General features: G+C 41.0%; 1 protein-coding gene across 4 annotated transcripts in view; it reads right to left on the reverse strand.

Annotated features, from left to right (window-relative positions):
- Positions 1-27118, reverse strand: part of LOC121569794 (SPRY domain-containing SOCS box protein 3) — a 55471-nt gene that overhangs the window by 17848 nt on the left and 10505 nt on the right. For all 4 annotated transcript variants that reach the window (XR_006001386.1, XR_006001385.1, XR_006661185.1 and 1 more), the window contains exons 2-5: positions 26389-26527; positions 15563-15740; positions 15112-15299; positions 14642-14744 (exon numbers count right to left, since the gene is read on the reverse strand). Coding sequence is in view for 1 of the 4 variants with exons in the window: in XM_041880994.2 (XP_041736928.1) it covers positions 14642-14744; positions 15112-15299; positions 15563-15740; positions 26389-26514 (595 nt within the window). In the remaining 3 variants the exon portion in view is untranslated. The remainder of the gene's footprint in view (positions 1-14641; positions 14745-15111; positions 15300-15562; positions 15741-26388; positions 26528-27118) is intronic.

A 27118-nucleotide genomic window follows, 5' to 3' on the forward strand; every position in this document is an offset into this window, starting at 1 on the left:
GTGTATAGTGTTGAGTAATTAGCATATACAGACACAGGTTTTACTCATAGCCAGTGACAGGGCAATAGAAAAGATTGAACAAAGTAAGGGGCCTAGACAACTGCCCTGGGGAATGTCTAACTACCTGGATTATGTTGGAGAGGCTTCCATTAACACTAGAACCGCCATAGGCCAGTGGCCACTGATGTTTGATTTTGGAAATAAATAAAAATAATATGCCCAAAAAAAAGCTGTCCTGCTCCTTCCCGGACTTTTCCTAAATGTTTGTATTTTACACTGCTCATCTGTCAGACTTTTTAAATACAAACAGAAAAGTATTGAGCCTTTTTAGCGGTTTTTCACACCTATTCCCAATTTAACCGGCCAAGACAATGTGCTGCAGGACGTTGGTACGCAGCCAGGTGCTAATGCTTCTCTCTCTCTCCTCATTGAATGACAAATGGCTGAATGGACGATAATTGTGCACCTTACCACAATTTAATTTATATAAGCCTAACAATGATGATGAGGGTGAAGAGGTTGATTTAATTTAGACAATAGTGTAATGCTGAGTTTGTTATGCCTATTTATCAGCAGCAAATAATTGGACCGCGCACCTTGCGGGATGATACAATTCTCTGTTACGTTTTATTTTCGTAAAAATAAGCTGTTATGGGACTGTTTAATTTACTATAACTCTATTACTAATCAAATGTATTGTAAGGGAAACAAAGAACATGCTACATGTTGCAGTAGTTTAGAATAATGCAAAACATATCCATGACTCTATCCAGTGAAGCAAACAATGCCAGCCTACAATGACTGCCTACTGAATGACAAATGGATGGAATAGGCGATAATTGTGCAAGTTACTAACATTTACATTTTAGTCATTTAGCGACTTACAGTTAGTGAGTGCATACATTTTCATACTTCACAATCTAATTTAAATTAGGCCTAACTGAATGATGAGGGTAAAGAGGTTGATTTAATTTAGAACAACAATAGTGTAATGATGAGTATGTGTTATGCCTATTTATCAGTGTTGGCGCACATGTTAATAATTTGACCGTGCCGCACCTTGCTGGTTGATACCATTCTCTTTTACGTTTTACTTTGTAAAAATAAGTTGTTACAGGACTGTTTTATTTACTGTAACTATTACTAATAACATTTATTGTAAGGGAAACTAAAACAATGCAAAACGTATCCTTGACTCTATCCAAGTTGATGAGCGGGAAACAAAGAATGCCAGTCAGCCTGCACAGCCGGCCCATCGAAACTACACCTAAACTAATTTCACACATAAGAGTTAGCCTATAGACAATATTAAATTGACAATCTGATGAGTGACAATATTAGGCCTATCAGTTGTCAAATTGTACATGAAGAGATGGGCACACATGGTAATTGACAGATGCAGGGTAAGGAGCATCACTTTATCAAAGCCTCCTTCAGTCATATGCAGGTAAAACATTTGTATTTATATATAGTATCAAAAGGAGCATATTCTGCAGTTTCTATGACACTTACCTTTGTCAAATTACACAAAATTCAAGGAGGTGCAGCTCTATTTCGAAATGTCACTTTTCCAAGAATATCTGAGCTGTCCATGCATTCAGCACATGGCCACTTGTGCAGCAACATTGCTCTGGCTACTAAGCAAAAACGAGTAACATAATAAATGTAAAATTTGAATATGCTATTCTGTCATCAATGGATGAATGGGCGATAGAAACTGATAATGGTGCATGTGACTTCAATGAACTGAATAATGAGGAGGGTTAAGAGGCTGACTGAATTTGATTGATCTGAATGATGAAGGTGAAGAGGATGATTGAAGAGAACAATAGTGTAATGATGAAGAATTGTGGGCGGTCTAATTATTTTATTATGAAAGGCTAGAAATTGTATATAAATTTCCCCTTGGAGACTCAAATCAGACACGGAGTACAACATACAATGTGTGTAGTACACAATTGTGAGCCGAACCAAACGAATGGACGCACTGACCTCATTGCAAATGCTGCAGAATTTAGATGAGTTGGAGTTGGATGGAGGATCGGATATTGAGCTTGAAATCGATGTTGCCAAGTCTTCATCTGATTGTGATGAAGACTTCGAGCCTCCACCTCCGATGCCTGAACCTCGTCGCAGAAAAAACAGAACAGAGCCAACAGACTGTGATCCCAACTGCAAAGGTGAGACAGGAGTCTGGGAGGGATGTCACCGTTTGGGTAGAAAAGAGTGACGAGTTTATGTGAAATGCAGATGTTACAGAACAGAGTTCTGTTGCTCATGCGCACAGAAAAGGAAACAGCACGTGGGACGTCTATGGATGAACTCAAAGCATTTATTGCATGCTTGTACGTCCGCGGGGCATACAGCAGAAAGAGCATGGATGTGGAGTCATTTTGGTCTGATAGGTATGGGATGGACCTTTTCAAGAGACCATGCCATGCAATCGCTTCACAGATTACGGGACACCTGCCGCAGGTGCACACGAAACAAGGCCCATGAAAACTGTGTGCAGTGCGACTGATTTGTTTGTGGGGCTTGCAAAACAGCTGCCACAATCTTTTTATTATCAATTTCTCTCAGCCAATCATCAGTCATTTGTGTAAGTGCCATACATGTTGAATGCCCTTCCCTATAAGCGTGCTGAAAATGTGTTGTTAATTTGTTTACTGTGAAATAGCATTGAATCTGGCCATTTTATTTCTCCAAACGTTTACTAAGGGTTAGTAAACGTTTGGCTCTGTCGCAGCCGGCCGCGACCGGGAGACTCATGGGCGGCGCACAATTGGCCCAGCGTCGTCCAGGGTAGGGGAGGGAATGGCCGGCAGGGATGTAGCTCAGTTGATAGAGCATGGCGTTTGCAATGCCAGGGTTGTGGGTTCGAATCCCACGGGGGGCCAGTATAAAAAAAAAAATGTAATCACTAACTGTAAGTCGCTCTGGATAAGAGCGTCTGCTAAATGACTAAAATGTAAATGTAAAATGTAACAGGGTGATTAGTTGGCTGTTTGGGTGCTTTACTATTCTTGGGTAGCGGAATGACTTTTGCTTCCTTTCAAGCCTGAGGGCACACGCTTTCCTGTAGGCTTCGATTGAAGAGATGGCAAATAGGAGTGACAATATTGTCCGCTATCATCCTCAGTAATTTTCCATCCAAGTTGTCAGACCCAGGTCGCTTGTCATTGTTGATAGACAAAAATAATTTCACCTCTTCCACACTCACTTTATGGAATTCAAAATTACAATGCTTGTCTTTCATAATTTGGTCAGTTATACATTAATGTGTTGGTTCAGAATTTGTTGTTGGCATGTCATGCCTACATTTATTAATCTTGCCAATGAAAAAATCATTAAAGTAGTTGCCAATATCAGTGGGTGGGTTTTGTGATGAATGAGCCATCTGACTCAATGAATTATGGAGCAGTTTGCCCGTTTGCCCAAAATTTCATTTAAGTTGCTCTAAAGCTTTTTATTATAATTCTTTATATAATTTCTTTGTTTCATAGTACAATTTCTTCTTTTGTTCAGTTTAGTCAATCTACAGTATGTTTGCCAAATCAGATGTGCAGCCAGACTTATTTGCCATTCCTTTTGCCTCATCCCTCTCAACCATACAATTTTTAAGTTCCTCATCAATCCACAGGGATATAACAGATTATAGCATCCCCAACGAAAAACAACAACTTGTTCAACCGAGAATAGTCTGTTCTTTTGACCAAATCAACCGAGAATAGTCTGTTCTTTTGACAATTTTTAACATGTATTTTTCCATGTACAGTGGGGGGAAAAAGTATTTAGTCAGCCACCAATTGTGCAAGTTCTCCCACTTAAAAAGATGAGAGAGGCCTGTAATTTTCATCATAGGTACACGTCAACTATGACAGACAAAATGAGATTTTTTTTCTCCAGAAAATCACATTGTAGGATTTTTAATGAATTTATTAGCAAATTATGGTGGAAAATAAGTATTTGGTCAATAACAAAAGTTTCTCAATACTTTGTTATATACCCTTTGTTGGCAATGACACAGGTCAAACGTTTTCTGTAAGTCTTCACAAGGTTTTCACACACTGTTGCTGGTATTATGGCCCATTCCTCCATGCAGATCTCCTCTAGAGTAGTGATGTTTTGGGGCTGTCGCTGGGCAACACGGACTTTCAACTCCCTCCAAAGATTTTCTATGGGGTTGAGATCTGGAGACTGGCTAGGCCACTCCAGGACCTTGAAATGCTTCTTACGAAGCCACTCCTTTGTTGCCCGGGCGGTGTGTTTGGGATCATTGTCATGCTGAAAGACCCAGCCACGTTTCATCTTCAATGCCCTTGCTGATGGAAGGAGGTTTTCACTCAAAATCTCACGATACATGGCCCCATTCATTCTTTCCTTTACACGGATCAGTCGTCCTGGTCCCTTTGCAGAAAAACAGCCCCAAAGCATGATGTTTCCACCCCCATGCTTCACAGTAGGTATGGTGTTCTTTGGATGCAACTCAGCATTCTTTGTCCTCCAAACACGACGAGTTGAGTTTTTACCAAAAAATTCTATTTTGGTTTCATCTGACCATATGAAATTCTCCCAATCCTCTTCTGGATCATCCAAATGCACTCTAGCAAACTTCAGACGGGCCTGGACATGTACTGGCTTAAGCAAAGGGAAAACATCTTGCACTGCAGGATTTGAGTCCCTGGCGGCGTAGTGTGTTACTGATGGTAGGCTTTGTTACTTTGGTCCCAGCTCTCTGCAGGTCATTCACTAGGTCCCCCCGTGTGGTTCTGGGATTTTTGCTCACCGTTCTTGTGATCATTTTGACCCCACGGGGTGAGATCTTGCGTGGAGCCCCAGATCGAGGGAGATTATCAGTGGTCTTGTATGTCTTCCATTTCCTAATAATTGCTCCCACAGTTGATTTCTTCAAACCAAGCTGCTTACCTATTGCAGATTCAGTCTTCCCAGCCTGGTGCAGGTCTACAATTTTGTTTCTGGTGTCCTTTGACAGCTCTTTGGTCTTGGCCATAGTGGAGTTTGGAGTGTGACTGTTTGAGGTTGTGGACAGGTGTCTTTTATACTGATAACAAGTTCAAACAGGTACCATTAATACAGGTAACGATTTGAGGACAGAGGAGCCTCTTAAAGAAGAAGTTACAGGTCTGTGAGAGCCAGAAATCTTGCTTGTTTGTAGGTGACCAAATACATATTTTCCACCATAATTTTCAAAAATTCATTAAAAATCCTACAATGTGATTTTCTGGAAAATAAATGCTCAATTTGTCTGTCATAGTTGACGTGTACCTATGACGAAAATTACAGGCCTCATCTTTTTAAGTGGGAGAACTTGCACAATTGGTGGCTGAGTAAATACTTTTTTCCCCCACTGTATAGACATATCCTACGTGTTTTAATCAAATCATCTATTTCCACTGAGCTTGTCTAATGATTTAAGAGCACTGTTTGATGAAATAATAAAGACTCACAAATGACTAGAGGGAGTCCGACCACAATTGATTTGATTGGGCCGGGCTAAGAGTGACTGACTAGCACCCGTTGTCCCTCTCCCCTCCCTGCTGCAGCGACCACCACAGAACATCAACAGTGTTTATCGCGCTGTCCATGTCGCTGAAGCTGCAACCTAATTACAGCCTTCTGACTGAAAAGTTACTGTTACTGAAATCCCTCATTTGTTTAGAAAAAACATTCCCTATTCCCTCAACCCTTGCTCTCTTTATGTGACATGTATACAATCGCATGCACATGACCAATTGGGCCTGACCTATGGCATATCATAATCACATCAATAAATGGATTATAACAAACTCAGACCATCTTAACACGTGACAGCAAAATGGATGCGGAGGACATGAAGGGGAAGTCAGATGTGTGGATTAAATTTGACTAGTGGAAAATACTGGAGATCAAGAAAAATCATGTAAGGAGCAAGCACTGCGTGCTCTGTGCCAAACAGATGCTGTTAGATTACAATATAATTTTTCTGACCATTTGGAACAACTTAAACACTAAAATTATAGGCGATATACCAGAGAATGCTGCTATATACTAAGCCTACTAATTATAATGACAGTTATTATAATAATGATGATCATAATAATAACAAGAAGGAGATCAAGAAAAAGGATATAATTATAAATATTTCTGACAATTTGGAACAGTATAAACACTAAATACATTACAAATAATATCAAAGGCTGTTCTAACAAACAAAAGTGTAAAGCCTTTATTACAGCATAGCAAAGATTAAAAACAGCTGAATTTGTGAAATTGTTTGTTTATCCGACACGTGGTTACGTGAGGCTTGGTACTCACGGAATCAGTAGGCTATTAAACAAACACTCAAAACAGGCAACAGAAGCGGGATCCTTATTTCTGTAGATACAGTGCCTTCAGAAAGTATTCAGATCCCTTGACTTTTTCGTTAGGTTACAGCCTTATTCTAAAATGTATGAATTAGTTGTTTTACCCTCAATCTCCACACAATACCCCATAACGATGAAGCAAAAACAGTGACATTTTTGCTAATAAAAAAAACAAACAAAAAAACACTGAAATATCACATTTACATAAGTATTCAGACCCTTTACTCAATACTTTGTTGTAGCACTTTTGGCAGCGATTACAGCCTTGAGGCTTCTTGGGTATGACGCTACAAGCTTGGCCCACCTGTATTTGGGGAGTTCCTCCTATTCTTCTCTGCAGATTCTCTCAAGCTCTGTCAGGTTGGATGAGGAGCATTGCTGCACAGCTATTTTCAGGTATCTTCAGAGATGTTCGATTGGGTTCAAGTCCGGGCTCTGGCTGAGCCACTCAAGGACATTCAGGGACTTGTCCCGAAGCCACTCCTGCGTTGTCTTGGCTGTGTGCGTAGGGTTGTTGTCCTGATGGAAGGTGAAACTTCGCCCCAGTCTGAGGTCCTGAGCGCTCTGGAGCAGGTTATCAAGGACCTATGTACTTAGCTCCGTTCATCTTTGACTCGATCCTGACTAGTCTCCCAGTCCCTGCTGCTGAAAAACATCCCCACAGAATGTTGCTGCCACCAGGTTTCCTCCAGATGTAACGCTTGGCATTTAGGCCAAAGAATTCAATCTTGGTTTCATCAGACCAGAGAAACGTGTTTTTAGGTGCCTTTTGGCAAACTCCAAGCGGGCTGTCATGTGCATTTTACTGAGTTGGCCAGGTGGCCAGCTCTAGGAAGTGTCTTTGTAGTTCCAAACTTCTTCCATTTAAGAATGATGGAGGCCACTGTGTTCTTGGGGACCTTCAATGCTGCAGAACTTTTTTGATACCCTTCCCCAGATCTGTGCCTCGACACAATCCTGTCTTTGAGCTCGACGGACAATTTCTTCGAGCTCATGGCTTGGTCTTTGCTCTGACATGCACTGTCAACTGTGGGACCTTATATAGACAGGTGTCTGCCTTTCCAAATCATGTCCAATCAACTGAATTTACCACAGGTGGACTCCAATCAAGTTGTAGAAACATCAATGATGATCAATGGAAACAGGATGCACCTGAGCTCAATTTCGAGTCTCATAGCAAAGGGTCTGAATACTTATGTAAATAAGGTATGTTTTTTTATTTTCAATACATTTGCAAACATTTATAAAAAAACTGTTTTCACATTGTCATTATAGGGTATTGTGTGTAGATTGATGATCATTATTTAATCAATTTCATAATAAGGCTGTAATGTAACAAAGTGTGGAAAAGGGGAAGGGGTCTGAATACTTTCCGAATGCACTGTATAGCCCAACGTTTGTATTTTTAATACATTCTAAGGCTGCATGATGTGACTAATGATGATTTGAAAAAAGTTGCATGAAAGGCATGAGCTCGGCTTTATTTGCGCAGGCTGCATACATTTGACCAGTCTCTCATTCACAATTTGACAAGCACTTGATAATGCCTTGAATTTCCCGGTGGCATCCCCTTTGTGTGGCCGTAATGCCCCCTAAAAAAATCCATGCCTTTTGCGGCCAGTGGCCGTTGTGCCCTTGGGCTGAATAATAATAATAATAATAATTAACTTCTCCCGGCTGCGTGCTCCGAAGCACCTCTTACTCACATGGCTCTCTCAGATAGCTCAATTCTTATTAGTGATCGGGTCTTTCTCCAAGGCTACAAGTGAAGACACATCTGGAACGCAACTACATGCGTCCTTATCCAATTCCGAGGCACACATTGAAGATATTGGAAGAACTGTTGACATTTACTTTGTCAGTCAACAAGATGAGTAGTTCTAACGAACAGCAAAAACAATAGCCTATCAACTTTTGTACTTTAGGGGAATAGTAGATTGACATAGGCTGCCTAGGTCAATCTACTATTCCCCATAGTACAGAAGTTGACCTATTCTTTTCTGTGCGAGAAAGAAATATTCCAAACATGTTGTGAGATGCGATAGACCCCAAATTAATACAACCACTCGCATAAAAAAAAAATGTTTTAAGCAATGAGGCTGACACAACAGATCAGAACGTTTAGCTTAAAATGTTGATAAACTATTAGGCTATTTCTTCACATTATAAGTTCAGCAATGCGCACACGGCAGTAGGCTATAAGCGCAAATGTTCCAAAATGCAATAAATTAGCGGGAAAAAACAATTCTCAAAAGTGACCTCAAATGAGATTATGCATGTATTGCTTTATTATAAAGGTGCATTTGTATGGTGAAGAATGACAGTTAGGCTCTCCACTCATTGTAAAGCAGATTAATGTGCTTAATTTTAAGAAGTTATTTGGCCACTTGAGTTGTGATACAAACCTTATCAAAACATACAGGCCTATGGGCTAGGCTACATGAGGTGTGCGACTATGATTTGAAAAAGTTGCCCCAAAAAGAAGATATGTGCTGTTTCTTGCCTTACTGCATGCAAGCTGGGCATCATTCACAAGTGATAATATATCATTCACAAGTGATAGGCTAATATTATCACCCATCAGACTGTTCTTGATTTAATCTTGTCTTTATATTATTTAGTAAATGAAAACTCAGCAAAAAAAGAAACGTCCTCTCACTGTCAACTGCGTTTATTTTCAGCAAACTTAACATGTGTAAATATTTGTATGAACATAACAAGATTCAACAATTGAGACATAAACTGAACAAGTTCCACAGACATGTGACTAACAGAAATTGAATAATGTGTCCCTGAACAAAGGGGGGGTCAAAATCAAAAGTAACAGTCAGTATCTGGTGTGGCCACCAGCTGCATTAAGTACTGCAGTGCATCTCCTCCTCATGGACTGCACCATATTTTCCAGTTCTTGCTGTGAGATGTTACCCCACTCTCCACCTGCAAGTTCCCGGACATTTCTGGGGGGAATGGCCCTAGCCCTCACCCTTCAATCCAACAGGTCCCAGATGTGCTCAATGGGATTGAGATCCGGGCTCTTCGCTGGCCATGGCAGAACACTGACATTCCTGTCTTGCAGGAACTCATGCACAGAACGAGCAGTATGGCTGGTGGCATTGTCATGCTGGAGGGTCATGTCAGGATGAGCCTGCAGGAATGGTACCACGAGGGAGGAGGATGTCTTCCCTGTAACGCACAGTGTTGAGATTGCCTGCAATGAAAATAAGCTCAGTCCGATGACACACCGCCCCAGACCATGACGGACCCTCCACCTCCAAATCGATCCCGCTTCAGAGTACAGGCCTCGGTGTAACGCTCATTCCTTCTACGATAAACATGAATCCGACCATCACCCCTGGTGAGACAAAACCGCGACTCGTCAGTGAAGAGCACTTTTTGCCAGTCCTGTCTGGTCCAGCGACGGTGGGTTTGTGCCCATAGGCAACGTTGTTGCCGGTGATGTCTGGTGAGGACCTGCCTTACAACAGGCCTACAAGCCCTCAGTCCAGCCTCTCAGCCTATTGCGGACAGTCTCAGCACTGATGGAGGGATTGTGCGTTCCTGGTGTAACTCGGGCAGTTGTTGTTCCCATCCTGTACCTGCCCCACAGGTGTGATGTTCGGATGTACCGATCCTGTGCAGGTGTTGTTAAACGTGGTCTGCCACTGCGAGGACAATCAGCTGTCCGTCCTGTCTCCCTGTAGCGCTGTCTTAGGCGTCTCACAATATGGACATTGCAATTTATTGCCCTGGCCACATCTGCAGTCCTCATGCCTCCTTGCAGCATACCTAAGGCACGTTCACGCAGATGAGCAGGGACCCTGGCCATCTTTCTTTTGGTGTTTTTCAGAGTCATTAGAAAGGCCTCTTTAGTGTCCTAAGTTTTCATAACTGTGACCTTAATTGCCTACCGTCAGTAAGCGGTTAGTGTCTTAACGACCGTTCCATAGGTGCATGTTCATTAATTGTTTATGGTTAATTGAACAAGCATGGGAAACTGTTTAAACCCTTTACAATGAAGATCTGTGAAGTTATTTGGAATTTTACGAATTATCTTTGAAAGACAGGGTCCTGAAAAAGGGACGTTTCTTTTTTTGCTGAGTTTGTGTGAAATTTATTTTGATTTTGAATGGACCATTATCATGCACCCGTCTCGAAACAGGGGCAGGGGGAAAAAAATACGTCACCTATGCACTTAAATAGCGAATGGTGGACGCTTTTCCCGTGGTTCATTTTCATGCCAGCCAGGTAGGCTATACTCCTGTTGTAAAGAGAAGCAATGTGCTTAATATTAGGAAAGTTGAGAAATAAATATAGTAGGCCTAGCCTATAGAAAGCTGATGGGATCCTCTTTTTATATAGGCCATCACTCACTGTTTTCTCACGCAATTGCATAGCCTATAGAAATGTTGTGCAACATTAGCACATTGGCTCTCATGATGTGTTTGATTCGATTTTTTAATCACATTTGCATTGATGTCAGAGTGATTAGAGGGACAATAGAGTGCTGAGTACCAGGCAGTTGGCAAGTTTGGTATGCTACTAATGACCAGCAGCAGCATCAGAGCTTGGAAAAGCCTAATTACCGTGCCTAAACAGTCACATGGAATTTGACTGCAGTCATGACTCGTGACAACCAGTGTGGTGGTAATACTGTCACCGTAACAGCCCTACTTGCACCCATTTCAGCAAGAAGTTAGTACCCCGCTTTATATAAAGCAAACCAAAGCCAAAGTTTTCAATGATTTGGCCAATGCACCCTGTGTTGCGCTTACTTAACAGTGACAGCCCATCACATTACCCCAGAGTGGGAGATGTAGGCTTTCCGTGCTACAGACCCACATCTGGCACTGAACTGAAGGAGGCAGTGTCATGGTGCGTTTGTAACCAAGTGAGAATTTACCACATACGACTGGGGAAGAATCCAATGGAACGGCCCTCAAACTAGTAATTACTGGTGGGAAACTCGCCTATCATCCTGTGCACCCACTTCTCCCAGTTGGTGACCTCTGACGTCACCTACTAAGGAAATGGCCTCTAACAGTATTGTCGGCAGTTCAATGTAACAAAACATTATTTATAAAAAGCAATCTATTAATGTGTTTTTTTAACTCTATAATTTGTTTACAAGCATGATAGCTTGTAGTTTACGGTTGACACAGCTTGTTGGCCATTAGCCAATCAGGGTTTCTCACGAGTTCAAATCAAATAATAACTCTACCCACATGTACATATTACCTCAACTACCTCAACTAGCCGGTGCCCCCACACATTGACTCTGCAACGGTACCCCCCTGTATATAAAGCCTCCCTACTGTCACTTTATTTTACTTCTGCTCTTTTTTTCTCAACACTTTTTTTGTTGTTGTTTTATTCTTACTTTTTTTGTTTAAAATAAATGCACTGTTGGTTAAGGGCTGTAAGTAAGCATTTCACTGTAATGTCTGCACCTGTTGTATTCGGCGCATGTGACCAATAACATTTGATTTGATTTTATTTGAAATAATGCAGCCAACTGAAATTTACGACTTTACAACTGGTAAATTCCCATTTCCCACATGGTAACAAACGCAGCAGAGTGGAAACTTGAGAGGCCCAAATAAGGCTGTGGCGGTCATGTAATTTTGTTATCTGGTGATTGTCAAGGAAATAACTGCCGGTCTCACGGTAATTGACCGGTAATTAACATAAACACATTTAGCATCTCGGGTTCAAGCCTACAAGCCACTGATGCAGACCTTTGGAACATCTACATTTAAAAAAGTATAATAAATCCATGTAATATAGCCTACACCATCACAATAAATACATGATCAATTTTAGACAGGTCTAAAGAAACATGATATGAAGAAAACAGAAAGTTGATGGGATCCTCCTCTTTTTAATAGAAGCAATCACGCCGTTTACTCACGCAGTTGCATAGCCTACAGAAATGTTGCGCGACATGAGCTCAAGGGCTCTCATGAAGTGTTTGTTTAGATTTTCGATCACATTTGCATTGATGTCAGAGTGATTAGAGGGACAATAGAGTGGTGAATACCAGGCAGTTAGCAAGTTTGGTAGGCTACTAATGACCATCAACAGCATCAGAGCTTGGAGAAGCCTAATTACCATGTCTAAACGGTAATGTGGAATTTGACTGCCGTCATGACTTGTGACTGCCGGTGTGGCGTAATACATCACCATAACAGCCCTAGGCCCAACATAACAATCTGGTCACAACAGAAAATGCAAGGAACATTTTGAATGCTGAACATTGTGTATGGCATTTACATTTCCCCGGTGTACTGAAACCGAACATTGACCCTAAAACCGCAATACGTACCAAACCGTGGGTTTAGTGAACAGTTACACCTTTAACTACAAGTGTAATGACTGTGCTCAACGCAATGGCACTTACAGATAAAGAACCTTTAAAAAAAAACTGGGAAACAGATCCCAATCAAAGGCATTATTAAGTGCTCCACTAGGGCAGTTAGTAATTGAACAATTTTCCCTTGTGGTAAATATGATGTGGGAAAGATTTTGCCATCTATTGTAAATACAATTGCGTACTTATATACAGTCCCTTCAGAAAGTATTCACACCCCTTGACTTTTAACGCATTTGGTTGTGTTACAGCCTGAATTTAAAATGGATTACATTGAGATTGTGTCTATTCTTGTTCTGAGAAATGAAGGCTATTCCATGCGAGAAATTGCCAAGAAACTGAAGATCTCGTACAACGCTGTGTACTACTCCCTTCAAAGAACAGCGCAAACTGTCTCTAACCAGAATAGAAAGAGGAGTGGGAGGCCCCGGTGCACAACTGAGCAAGAGGACAAATACATTAGCGTGTCTAGTTTGAGAAACAGACGCCTCACAGGTCCTCAACTGGCAGCTTCATTCAATAGTACCCGCAAAACACCAGTCTCAACGTCAACAGTGAAGAGGCGACTCCGGGATGCTGACTTTCTAGGCAGAGTTGCAAAGAAAAAGCCATATCTCAGACTGGCCAATAAAAAGAAAAGATTAAGATGGGCAAAAGAACACTGGACAGAGGAAGATTGGAAAAAAGTGTTATGGACAGACAAATGGAAGTTTGAGGTGTTCAGATCACAAATAACATTTGTGAGATGCAGACCAAATGAAAAGATGCTGGAGGAGTGCTTGATGCCATCTGTCAAGCATGGTGGAGGCAATGTGATGGTCTGGCGGTGCTTTGGTGGTGGTAATGTGGGAGATTTGTACAGGGTAAAAGGGATCTTGAAGAAGGAAGGCTATCACTCCCTTTTGCAACACCATGCCATACCCTGTGGACAGTGCTTGATTGGAGCCAATTTCCTCCTACAACAGGACAATGACACAAAGGACAGCTCCAAACTATGCAATAACTATTTAGGGAAGAAGCAGTCAGCTGGTATTCTGTCTATAATGAAGTGGCCAGCACAGTCACTGTTGTGGGAGCAGCTTGACCGTATTGTACGTAAGAAGTGCCCATCAAGCCAATCCAACTTGTGGGAGGTGCTTCAGGAAGCATGGGGTGAAATCTCTTCAGATTACCTCAACAAATTGACAATTAGAATGCCAAAGGTCTGCAAGGCTGTAATTGCTGCAAAAGGAGGATTCTTTGACGAAAGCAAAGTTTGAAGGACACATTTATTATTATTTATATTAAAAATCATTATTTCTAACCTTGTCAATGACTACATTTGCTATGCATTTTGCTATATTTCCTATTCAAACTCATGTCAAGTATGTTTTCATGGAAAACAAGGACATTTCTAAGTGACCCCAAACTTTTGAACGGTAGTGTGTGTGTATATATATATATATATATATATATATATATATATATATATATATATATATATATATATATATATATATATATATACACACACACACACACTTATACACACACACACAAACGACCCGCAGTGTTTGACTACCCTGCATCGGAGCTACTCGATAGTGTGCAGCTTTTCTTTTTAAAGAAAACAAAACAAAACAGGCAACACTGGGTGATGAACACTCCTGCTGATGATTTCACTGTGTATGTTTCGTGATCAGGGGCCTGGGTTCAAATTGTATTTTTATTTTAAATACTTCGAGCTGTGCTTGATTGAGCTTGCCTGATACAAATGGGTTAGCTCCAAATATGAAAACCCTGTCGAGCAGAGCAGGAACCACTCCAGGCAGGCTCAATCAAACGCTGAACATATGTGAAAGAAAACAAATACTATATGAACCCAGGTCTGTTTGTGATAAGGATTATCTGATGGATTATATGGTTTTACCAGTGTAGGAGAGACCCCAGCTGTCGTCATCTTTCCCCAACAGGCTGCAGAAGGTATGTCGGTACTTATCTAGGTTCACGTCACAGGTTCCGATGCCTACCATCTACACAACATCAACATAGAAGAGTCTTCATTCAACATGTTCACCTTAAATCACATAACATCAAAATAGAACCGTCATCAACATGCTCACCATCACACAACATGCAAAAGGTTCACAAAATAAGCTTTAGGAAAGAGAAACCACTAAACTTCCTAAGGTTTTACAAGCCTCAGCCCCAACCCACATCAGTGGAGGCTGGTGAAGAGAGAAATTAGAGGACAGGCTCATAGTAATTGGCTGGAATGGAATTAATGAAAACTGTTCCATTCATTCCATTACAATGTGCCCGTCCGCCGATTTAAAGTGACACCAGCCTCCACTGATCCTCACAATCCTGTCTCCTGAGTAATGATGGGCGGCGCCTCACCATATCTGTCCCGTACACTGGTGATGTCATCTTGATCTCCCAGAAGTGTTGTCCATCTGCCAGCTCCTTGGAGCCTCTGATGGCTGCTGTGCCGCAGCTGTACTCCGTGTGGAAGTTGACTTTGCGGTTGTCGCAGGTCATCAAAGTGGCCGTGGAGCGGTTACTGTCGTCCCACACCCAGTCGAAGTCTGCAATGTCAAGAGGTCAGTGGATCCAATGACAGTTGACTTCCAACATTTCAGACACTTAGATATTTGAATAAGCAAATAATGGTGAGTTTCACTTTGGGAACTCCCTGATACAGCCTGGGAAGAAAACCCGCAGAAAGTGTGAAATACCTGGAGGGACTTGACCAATAAAAAAAACTCATTTTCCACTTCAAATCGTTTTGCTACAGTGTGCCCTTCTGAACACAACCCTGGTTTCCCCACCCTGCCCCTCCCGTCCTCACCCTGGTCTTCCTCTCCACAGTGGCAGTCTTTGATGCGGTGGAAGCCCCGGAGACGTGGGTTGTAGCTGGGCTCGGCCTGGGAGTCGCAGGTGCAGTACGACTCTCCGGTAACGGGCACGGCACTGGGGACCGGCGGCACCACGGGCCTGTAGTCTGGTTCAGAGTCTGAGTCACTGTACTGTAGAGGCCACAAACACAATTTACAAACAGTACATAACAGTGCTCAAATATGTCAGCTGTGCTTGACTCCGCTTTTCTGGCACAATGGAACCCTCTACATCACAGGTGTCAAAACTCATTCCATGGAAGGCCAATTGTCTGCGGATTTGCACTCCTCCCTTGTACTTGATTGATCAACTAGCCTAAGGTCACTGATTAGTTAGGAACTCCCCTCACCTGGCTGTCTAGGTCTTAATTGGACACAAATTGAAAGGAAATAACAAAAACCAGAAGACAATCTGCCCTCCATGGAATGAGTTTGACACACCTGGTCTACGTCCGTCATAAACGGACCCTATTTAAAAAAATATATATTCATTGAATATTTAAAATATACAATATACTTGCAGTGAAGCCGCTCAACAAGTACATCACATTAGTCATCTAACAGACTCCAATTCCAGAGTGACACACAGAAGCAACCAGGGTCAACGCCCTGCTCAAGGGCACGTCGACAGATCTCCCACAAGGTCAAAAATGGGGACCCGAACCAGCGATCCATCAGCCACCGGCCCAAGCTCCCAACCGCCAGGCCACCAGCCCTCCAAGAACCCCCCCACAGTTCCCCATGAGCTGCCCCTCAACCATCCGAGACCAATGTAGATCAATGTTATGCATTTTCAGCCATTCCTGAACCAGAGACCAGAAACAGGCTACCTGAGGGCAATACCAAAATAAATAGTCTATTCATTTTGTATCCTCACAACAAAATCTGCAGAGCTTCGATGATTGTATATAATAATTTTAGCTGAAAAGCACGAAGTCTTGAACCTTGCGTCGTTTTATATAAAAAATCTCTTCCCAACTATTTTGCAATCTGTATGGCACAGCTGTCAACATCCTGGTCCACAAATGAAAATCGGTATACTTTCCTATTCATGCTATTTTTCTTCCTCCGCCAGTTTTGATCCTTTATATTGGGCAGACAGACCAGTTCCCTACCTCCTCCCACTGCCACCTACCTCCTCCATTTTTGGGGTAATGCTGTAATCAATTGGTTGTAATCTTGGATTGTGCAGACCTTCCCATACAATTATGATAACTCCACGAAAGACATAACTACCATTCAATATCATTTAAAAACAAAATACCTTTTCAAACATACCTTTCCAATAAATACAGGTATTTTATCAACCAGCACATTTGAGTTTAGCCATAATATTTTTTGTAATATTTGTTCCATCTTTTCAGGGGGATGAAATTGAAATTGTAGCCAGCTCTGCAATGCTTGTTTGAAAAAGAGAGATACAGTGCCTTGCAAAAGTATTCCCCTTGGCATTTTTCCTATTTTGTTGCATTACAACCTGTAATTTAAATGGGTTTTTATTTGGATTTCATGTAATGAACATACACAAAATAGTCCAAATTGTTGAAGTGAAATGAAATAAATAGCGTTTCAAAAAATTCTAAAAAATAAATGACAGGAAAGTGGTGCGTGCATATGTATTCACCCCCTTTGCTATGAAGCACCTAAATGAGAACTGGTGCAACCGATAAAAATAAAAATAAAGTTAAATTAATCGAAAATGAGACATGGCAATCTGCACAAAGGCAAAAAGGCAATTTTTAAACAATGGATGAGCTTTTCTTAGTAATCTACTTGAGAACCATTTAGGGTTCAAGTAAAACTTTTGAATAAGTGATGCTTTTAGAGAGAGGTTTAGGGCTTTTATGTTTAATAATCTCAACCCACCCAATTCATATTCATTATATACAGTGGCTTGCGAAAGTATTCACAGCTCCTTGGCATTTTTCCTATTTTGTTGCATTACAACCTGGAATTAAAATTGATTTTTGGGGGGTTTGTATCATTTGATTTACACAACATGCCTACCACTTTGAAGATGCAAAATATTTTTGTGTGTGACACAAACAAGAAATAAGACAAAAAAACAGAACTTGAGGGTGCATAACTATTCACCCGCCATCCATCATTCCTTCAATTCTGACCAGTTTCCCAGTCCCTGCTGATGAAAAACATCCCCACAGCATGATGCTGCCACCATGGATGGTGTTCTCAGGGTGATGAGAGGCGTTTTCCTTGATGGCCAAAAAGCTCAATTTTAGTCTCATCTGACCAGAGTACCTTCTTCAATATGTTTGGGAAGTCTCCCACATGCCTTTTGGCGAACACCAAACATGTTTGCTTATTTTTTTCTTAAAGCAATGGCTTTTTTCTGGCCACTCTTCCGTAAAGCCCAGCTCTGGAGTGTACGGCTTAAAGTGGTCCTATGGACAGATACTCCAATCTCCGCTGTGGATCTTTGCAGCTCCTTCAAGGTTATCTTTGGTCTCTTTGTTGCCTCTCTGATTAATGCCCTCCTTGCCTGGTCAGTGAGTTTTGGTGGGCGGCCCTCTCTTGGCAGGTTTGTTGTGGTGCCATATTCTTTCCATTTTTTATTAATGGATTTAAATGGTGCTCCGTGGGATGTTCAAAGTTTCAGAATTTTTTTATAACCCAACCCTGATCTGTACTTCTCCACAACTTTGTCCCTGACCTGTTTGGAGAGCTCCTTGGTGGTGCCCTTTGCTTAGTGGTGTTGCAGGCCTTTCAGAACAGGTGTATATACTTACACTGAGATCATGTGACAGATCATGTGACACTTAAATAAAGTCCACCTGTGTGCAATCTAACTAATTATGTGACTTCTGAAGGTAATTGGTTGCACCAGATCTTATTTAGGGTCTTCGTAGCAAAGGGGGTGAATACATATGCACGCACCACTTTCCGTGATTTATTTTTTAGAAATTTTTTAAACAAGTTATTTTTTTCATTTCACCTCACCAATTTGGACTATTTGGTGTATGTCCATTACATGAAATCCAAATAAAAATCCATTTAAATTACAGGTTGTAATGCAACAAAATAGGAAAAACGCCAAGGGGGATGAATACTTTTGCAAGGCACTGTAGATAGGCACGCTTTATCTTGTCTGGTTTAGCATCCCAGATAAAGCTAAATATTTTTTTGCTCATATGATTTGAAAAACGAATCATCAGGAGTAGGCTTCGCCATAAGTAAGTGAGTAAACTGAGATATGACTAAGGAGTTAAATCAGGGCAATTTTCCATAAATAGACAGGTATTTACCTCTCCAGGTTGCAGGATCTTGTCAATTTTTACAAGTGTTCTATTGAAATTAATTGTGGAGAGCTCATTTATATATTTTGTGATATGAATACCAAGTATGTCTACTTCACCGTCAGCCCATTTTATAGGTAAACTGCAGGGTAATGTAAAAGTTTTATTTTTTAAAGATCCAATACGTAATATTGTACACTTATCATAATTAGGTTTTAGTCCAGAGAGTCCAGAAACGTTATCTAGATCTTCAATGAGATATTGCAGGGATCTAGCATGCGGACTTAATTTAAACTTGAGTCATCGGCATACATGGACACCTTTGTTTTTAAGCCTTGGATTTCTAATCCTCTAATGTTATTTGATCTGATTTTAATAGCTAGCATTTCAATGGCCGTAACAAATAGATATGGATAAAGCGGACACCCTTGTTTAACTCCTCTTGACAATTCAAAAATCTCAGAAGTAGCCGCTATTTACTATTTTACACCTGGGGTTGCTATACATTAATTTTACAAGAGAATCAAAGGTCTTTTCAAAATCCACTATACAGTGGGGAAAAAAAGTATTTAGTCAGCCACCAATTGTGCAAGTTCTCCCACTTAAAAAGATGAGAGGCCTGTAATATTCATCATAGGTACACGTCAACTATGACAGACAAAATTAGAAAAAAAAAACCAGAAAATCACATTGTAGGATTTGTAATGAATTTATTTGCAAATTATGGTGGAAAATAAGTATTTGGTCAATAACAAAAATGTCTCAATACTTTGTTATATACCCTTTGTTGGCAATGACACAGGTCAAACGTTTTCTGTAAGTCTTCACAAGGTTTTCACACACTGTTGCTGGTATTTTGGCCCATTCCTCCATGCAGATCTCCTCTAGAGCAGTGATGTTTTGGGGCTGTCGCTGGGCAACACAGACTTTCAACTCCCCTCCAAAGATTTTCTATGGGGGTTGAGATCTGGAGACTGGCTAGGCCACTCCAGGACCTTGAAATGCTTCTTACGAAGCCACTCCTTCGTTGCCCGGGCGGTGTGTTTGGGATCATTGTCATGCTGAAAGACCCAGCCACGTTTCATCTTCAATGCCCTTGCTGATGGAAGGAGGTTTTCACTCAAAACCTCACGATACATGGCCCCATTCATTCTTTCCTTTACACGGATCAGTCGTCCTGGTCCCTTTGCAGAAAAACAGCCCCAAAGCATGATGTTTCCACCCCCATGCTTCACAGTAGGTATGGTGTTCTTTGGATGCAACTCAGCATTCTTTGTCCTCTAAACATGACAAGTTGAGTTTTTACCAAAAAGTTCTATTTTGGTTTCATCTGACCATATGACATTCTCCCAATCCTCTTCTGGATCATCCAAATGCACTCTAGCAAACTTCAGACGGGCCTGGACATGTACTGGCTTAAGCAGGGGGACACGTCTGGCACTGCAGGATTTGAGTCCCTGGCGGCGTAGTGTGTTACTGATGGTAGGCTTTGTTACTTTGGTCCCAGCTCTCTGCAGGTCATTCACTAGGTCCCCCCGTGTGGTTCTGGGATTTTTGCTCACCGTTCTTGTGATCATTTTGACCCCACGGGGTGAGATCTTGCGTGGAGCCCCAGATCGAGGGAGATTATCAGTGGTCTTGTATGTCTTCCATTTCCTAATAATTGCTCCCACAGTTGATTTCTTCAAACCAAGCTGCTTACCTATTGCAGATTCAGTCTTCCCAGCCTGGTGCAGGTCTACAATTTTGTTTCTGGTGTCCTTTGACAGATCTTTGCCATAGTGGAGTTTGGAGTGTGACTGTTTGAGGTTGTGGACAGGTGTCTTTTATACTGATAACAAGTTCAAACAGGTGCCATTAATACAGGTAACGAGTGGAGGACAGAGGAGCCTCTTAAAGAAGAAGTTACAGGTCTGTGAGAGCCAGAAATCTTGCTTGTTTGTAGGTGACCAAATACTTATTTTCCACCATAATTTGCAAAAAAATTCATGAAAAATCCTACAATGTGATTTTCTGGATTTTTTTTCTCTCAATACTGTCTGATCAGGATGAAAAATACCTGGTAAAACCTTATTAATTCTGAGTGCTATGCATTTCGCTAGTTTTTTTGCATCACAACATTGAAGTGTAAGAGGCCTCCAGTTTTTAAGTTAGACTGGATCTTTATATTTGCCATCTGGGTCTTGTTTTAATAATAGTGAAATCAGACCTTCCTGCTGAGTACCTGACAGACTACCACTCCTATAGGAGTAGTTAAAACAAGCTAACAATGGAGCTGTGAGTATATCAAAAAAGGCCTGGGGCTTTTCCACACTGAAAGGATTGAATAGCCTCAAAAAGTTATTCCTCTGTAATTTGGCCTTCGCACTTATCTTTCTGTACATTTGTTAATTTTCCTTTTTTTTGTGGAAAGAATTCCTTACAGTAATCGTCATTCAGTGGGTGAGGATGAAACAGGAAAAGAGAACATCTGCTTAAAATATTTAGCTTCCTCTTTTAAAATATAATTCTGAGAATCATAGATGACTCCGTCTTCAGTAACGAGTTTCTGTAAATTCTTTTTATTAGCGTTCCTGTGTTGGAGATTCAGGAAGAATTTGGTGCATTTTTCTCCATATTCCATCCAGTTTTAGTAATAGATTACATTAGATTGTTCTTGAATAAGTTCCTTCAGTTCTTTACTTTTTCCTCCAACTTATTTAGTATCGCTGTAGTATCATTTTTATTGCTATCTACCCGTACAATTAGTTCATGTATTTCCCTTGTTAGTCTTGTCTCTTTAGCCAGAAACTGCTTTTTTCTTATTGATGAATATTGAATTGAATGACCTCTGAAGGTACATTTAAAAGGTATCCCAAACAATAAGGGGATTTGCTGAACCTATATTGTACTGGAAAAATTCAGTTATCAATTATTTTGTCTTAGTTTAAAATCCCAGTCCACATGGACATTCTAAGAGTTATGTGAAGGCCAATTAGATGATGATCCGATCGCATTCTGTCTCCTATTAAAACTTTTTTAAACATCTGATGCATGAGAGAAAGATACAAAGTAGTCAAGACGACTAGCTTGATTAAGTCTCCTCCATGTACAGTTGAAGTCGGAAGTTTACATACACTTTAGCCAAATACATTTAAACTCAGCTTTTCACAATTCCTGACGTTTAATCCTAGTAAAAATACCCTGTCTTAGGTCAGTTAGGATCACCACTTTATTTTAAGAATGTGAAATGTCAGAATAATAGTTTTGAGAATGATTTCTTTCAGCTTTTATTTATTTCATCACATTCCCAGTGGGTCAGAAGTTTACATACACTCAATTAGTATTTGGTAGCATTGCCTTTAAATTGTTTAACTTGGGTCAAACGTTTTGGGTAGCCTTCCACAAGCTTCCAACAATAAGTTGGGTGAATTTTGGCCCATTTCTCCTGACAGAGCTGGTGTAACTGAGTCAGGTTTGTAGGCCTCCTTGCTTGCACACGCTTTTTCAGTTCTGCCCACAAACGTTCTATAGGATTGAGGTCAGGGCTTTGTGATAGCCACTCCAATCCCTTGACTTTGTTGTCCTTAAGCCATTTTGCCACAACTTTGGAAGTATGCTTGGGGTCATTGTCCATTTGGAAGACCCATTTGCAACCAAGCTTTAACTTCCTGACTGATGTCTTGAGATGTTGCTTCAATATATCCACATAATTTTCCTTCCTCATGATGCCATCTATTTTGTGAAGTGCACCAGTCCCTCCTGCAGCAAAGCACCCCCACAGCATGATGCTGCCACCCCCGTGCTTCACGTTGGGATGGTGTTCTTCGGCTTGCAAGCGTCCCCCTTTTTCCTCCAAACATAACAATGGTCATTATGGCCAAACAGTTCTATTTTTGTTTCATCAGACCAGAGGACATTTCTCCAAAAAGTACAATCTTTGTCCCCATGTGCAGTTGCAAACTGTAGTCTGGCTTTTTTATGGTGGTTTTGGAGCAGGGCTTCTTCCTTGCTGAGCGGCCTTTCAGGTTATGTCGATATAGGACTTGTTTTACTGTGGATATAGATACTTTTGTACCTGTTTCCTCCAGCATCTTCACAAGGTCCTTTGCTGTTGTTCTGGGATTGATTTGCACTTCTCACACCAAAGTACGTTCATCTCTAGGAGACAGAACGCGTCTCCTTCCTGAGCGGTTTGACGGCTGTGTGGTCCCATGGTGTTTATACTTGTGTACTATTGTTTGTACAGATGAACGTGGTACCTTCAGGCGTTTGGAAATTGCTCCCAAGGATGAACCAGACTTGTGGAGGTATACAATTTTTTTCTGCACCAGGCTTGGCTGATTTCTTTTGATTTTATTATTATTATTATTATTATTATTATTAATAATAAGCCATTTAGCAGACGCTTTTATCCAAAGCGACTTACAGTCATGTGTGCATACATTTTTACGTATGGGTGGTCCCGGGGATCGAACCCACTACCCTGGCGTTACAAGCGCCATGCTCTACCAATTGAGCTACAGAGGACCACATTTTCCCATGATGTCAAGCAAAGAGGCACTGAGTTTGAAGGCAGGCCTTGAAATACATCCACAGGTACACCTCCAATTGACTCAAATGATGTCAATTAGCCTATCAGAAGCTTCTAAAGCCATGACATCATTTTCTGGAATTTTCCAAGCTGTTTAAAAGGCACAGTCAACTTAGTGTATGTAAACTTCTGACCCACTGGAATTGTGATACATTAATTATAAGTGAAATAATCTGTCTGTAAACAATTGTTGGAAAAATTACTTGTGTCATGCACAAAGCAGATGTCCTAACCGACTTGCCAAACTATAGTTTGTTAACAAGAAATTTGTGGAGTGGCTGAAAAACGAGTTTTAATGACTCCAACCTAAGTGTATGTTAACTTCCGACTTCAACTGTATATCTCACTAGGTCGGGGTTTTTTAGTCTCCAAATAGCCACTATTCCTAATATGTCCATAATATTTGTGATTTCCTTAAGGGCACGTTGATGATAGTTTATAGAGTGATTCCATTTACGGTCCATTGAGGTACTTAACACTGTGGTATAGTCTCCCACCATAATGATTTGATCATTTGTTGCCTGTAAGTTCAATAAATTGGTATAAATATTTTCGAAGAAGTATGGATCATCCTGATTTGGACCATATAGATTAATGAGCCAAATCAGTTTTTCATCCACTTTCATATTAAAAAAAGATCCACCTTCCTTGCGAATCATTCCTATTTGCACATTCAGATCGACATTTTTGTTAATTCATATCATCACACCTTTTGAGCTCCTTTGTCCATGACAGAAAATTACTTCACCACCCCATTCCTTTTTCCACGCAACTTCATCTAAGGATGTACAGTCGTGGTCAAAAGTTTTGAGAATGACACAAGTATTGGTCTTCAAAGTTCGCTGCTTCAGTGTTATGAGATATTTTTGTCAGATGTTACTATGGTATACTGAAGTATAATTACAAGCATTCCATAAGTGTCAAAGGCTTTTATTGACAATTACATTATGCAAAGAGTCAATATTTGCAGTGTTGACCCTTCTTTTTCAAGACCTCTGCAATCCGCAATCACTTCTGTGCCACATCCTGACTGATGGCAGCCCATTCTTGCATAATCAATGCTTGGAGTTTGTCAGAATTTGTGGGTTTTTGTTTGTCCACCCGCCTCTTGAGGATCGACCACATGGGATTAAGGTCTGGGGGGTTTCCTGGCCATGGACCCAAAATGTTGATGTTTTGTTCCCCGATCCACTAAGTTATCACTTTTGCCTTATGGCAAGGTGCTCCATCATGCTGGAAAAGGCATTGGTCGTCACCAAACTGTTCTTGGATGGTTGGGAGAAGTTGCTCTCGGAGGATGTGTTGGTACCATTCTTTATTCATGGCTGTGTTCTTAGGCAAAATTGTGAGTGAGCCCACTCCCTTGGCTGAGAAGCAACCCCACACATGAATGGTCTCAGGATGCTTTACTGCTGGCATGACACAGGACTGATGGTAGCGCTCACCTTGTCTTCTCCGGACAAGGTGTTTTCCGGATGCCCCAAACAATCGGAAAGGGGATTCATCAGAGAAAATGACATTACCCCAGTCCTCAGCAGTCCAATCCCTGTACCTTTTTGCAGAATATCAGTCTGTCCCTGATGTTTTTCCTAAAGAGAAGTGGCTTCTTTGCTGCCCTTCCTTACACCAGGCCATCCTCCAAAAGTCTTCGCCTCACTGTGCGTACAGATGCACTCACACCTGCCTGCTGCCGTTCCTGAGCAAGCTCTGCACTGGTGGTGCCCCGATCCCGCAGCTGAATCAACTTTAGGAGACGGTCCTGGCGCTTGCTGGACTTTCTTGGGCGCCCTGACGCCTTCTTCACAACAATGGAACCTCTCTCCTTGAAGTTCTTGATGATCCGATAAATGGTTGATTTTAGGTGCAATCTTACTAGCAGCAATATCCTTGCCTGTGAAGCCCTTTTTGTGCAAAGCAATGATGGCACGTTGGTAGAGCATGGCGCTTGCAACGCCAGGGTTGTGGGTTCGATTCCCACGGGGGGCCAATATGAAAAAATTAAATGTATGCACTCACTAACTAAGTCGCTCTGGATAAGAGCGTCTGCTAAATTACTAAAATGTAAATGTAAATGTCTCTAAAGTAATGCAAGGTCTCTTTCATGATCATGTGAAACGTAAATTGCTATGGAACTGCTGGGATGTGTTTTTCTATGAAAATGATGTTAAAGGTAATTATGATGCAACTATGATGGTGATACGATATGGATTACAATTATCATCCTGAATAGTAAGGCTATACTCACTTCATGTTACACACAGACACTCAACCATGCAAATTGTTTGGGTTATTATTTATTTGGACATCACACATTATAGTCTTACTCTTATCCAGACATCATACACACTCACTAAATCACATCCGATATCATACATATCAACCTACTCAGATTTACTTCATGCATAATATCTTGACTCAATTTTCTAACATCTGTAACATTGGCAAACAGGCAAGGGAATAAAACAAATATTGCTAGAACCTGTTTCTTGTATTCTAAATATGACATTTGAAATCTTAAATTTTGACCATCTCTAATGGCAGTAACTTTACAAGCAATAATTAAGGTCAATTTAGACTGAGAATAATATCTAGTTATGGTAAGGGGTGAAATAAGTATAGCCAGTTATAATTGTAACGGTTTAGCAGATTATAAAAAAGGTCAGTCTTTACGTGGCTAAAAGAAAAGGAATAACATATACCGTTTACAGGAAACTCAATCTACAGTCGTGGTCAAAGGTTTTGAGAATGACACAAATACTAATTTCCACAAAGTCTGCTGCCTCAGTTTTGATGATGGCAATATGTTATTATTCCCCAATGTCCCTGTTCTGATATCTTCCCCTTGCTTGTTGTAAACATAGAAAAGATAGACAAACAAAAAACATTAAATTATAGAAAAGTTCTCAACAATAGAGAGGGAGAGGGGAGAGAGGGTGAGAAGAGAAGAGAGAACCTGTAAGCGTTCGTAGCCCCACTCCTCGCTCTCTGAGGCCAGTACCAGCGACCGGGAATCAGCGTCTCGCCGTATTCCACTCCACACGTAACGCCACGCCCGGCTGTTCCTGCTACGCCTCGACATTGCAGCAGGACACCTGGGGGATGGAGGAGTCAGGGTTGGATGGACAAAGGTTGCTTCCAAAATGGCACCCTATTCAGCGCATTACTTTTGACCAGAAGTTGACATTTTTACAATGTAGGCAAAGATATGATATACAGTGCATTCGGAAAGTATTCAGACCCCTTGACTTTTTCCACATTTTATAACATTACAGCCTTATCCTAAAATTGATTAAAGTGTTTTCCCCTCATCAATCTTTACCCCATAATGACAAAGCAATAAATAAAATAACTGAAATATAACATTTACATAAGTATTCAGACCCTTTACTCAGTACTTTGTTGAAGCACCTTTGGCAGGAGCAGTGGAAACCGTACTTCTAGACCGGAACCCTGGCCCCTTGGTCCATTCTCCCTTTCCTCTCAGTTCCATTACATTACACATAAGAGTCATTGGACGAAGGCGTCTTCTACCTTGGGGAGTTTTGTTAAGGGCCCCGACGCTCGGTCTGAACATTAACATGCATCGCTTGCGGTACGGTTTTGGAAGCATAAGGACCTTATATTTCATATCAGTGAGAAATAATTTTCAAAAAACAAAAATACATTGATACACACGCCTTTAT

This window comes from Coregonus clupeaformis, chromosome 7, assembly GCF_020615455.1.
Source record: "Coregonus clupeaformis isolate EN_2021a chromosome 7, ASM2061545v1, whole genome shotgun sequence".
NCBI lineage: Eukaryota > Metazoa > Chordata > Actinopteri > Salmoniformes > Salmonidae > Coregonus > Coregonus clupeaformis.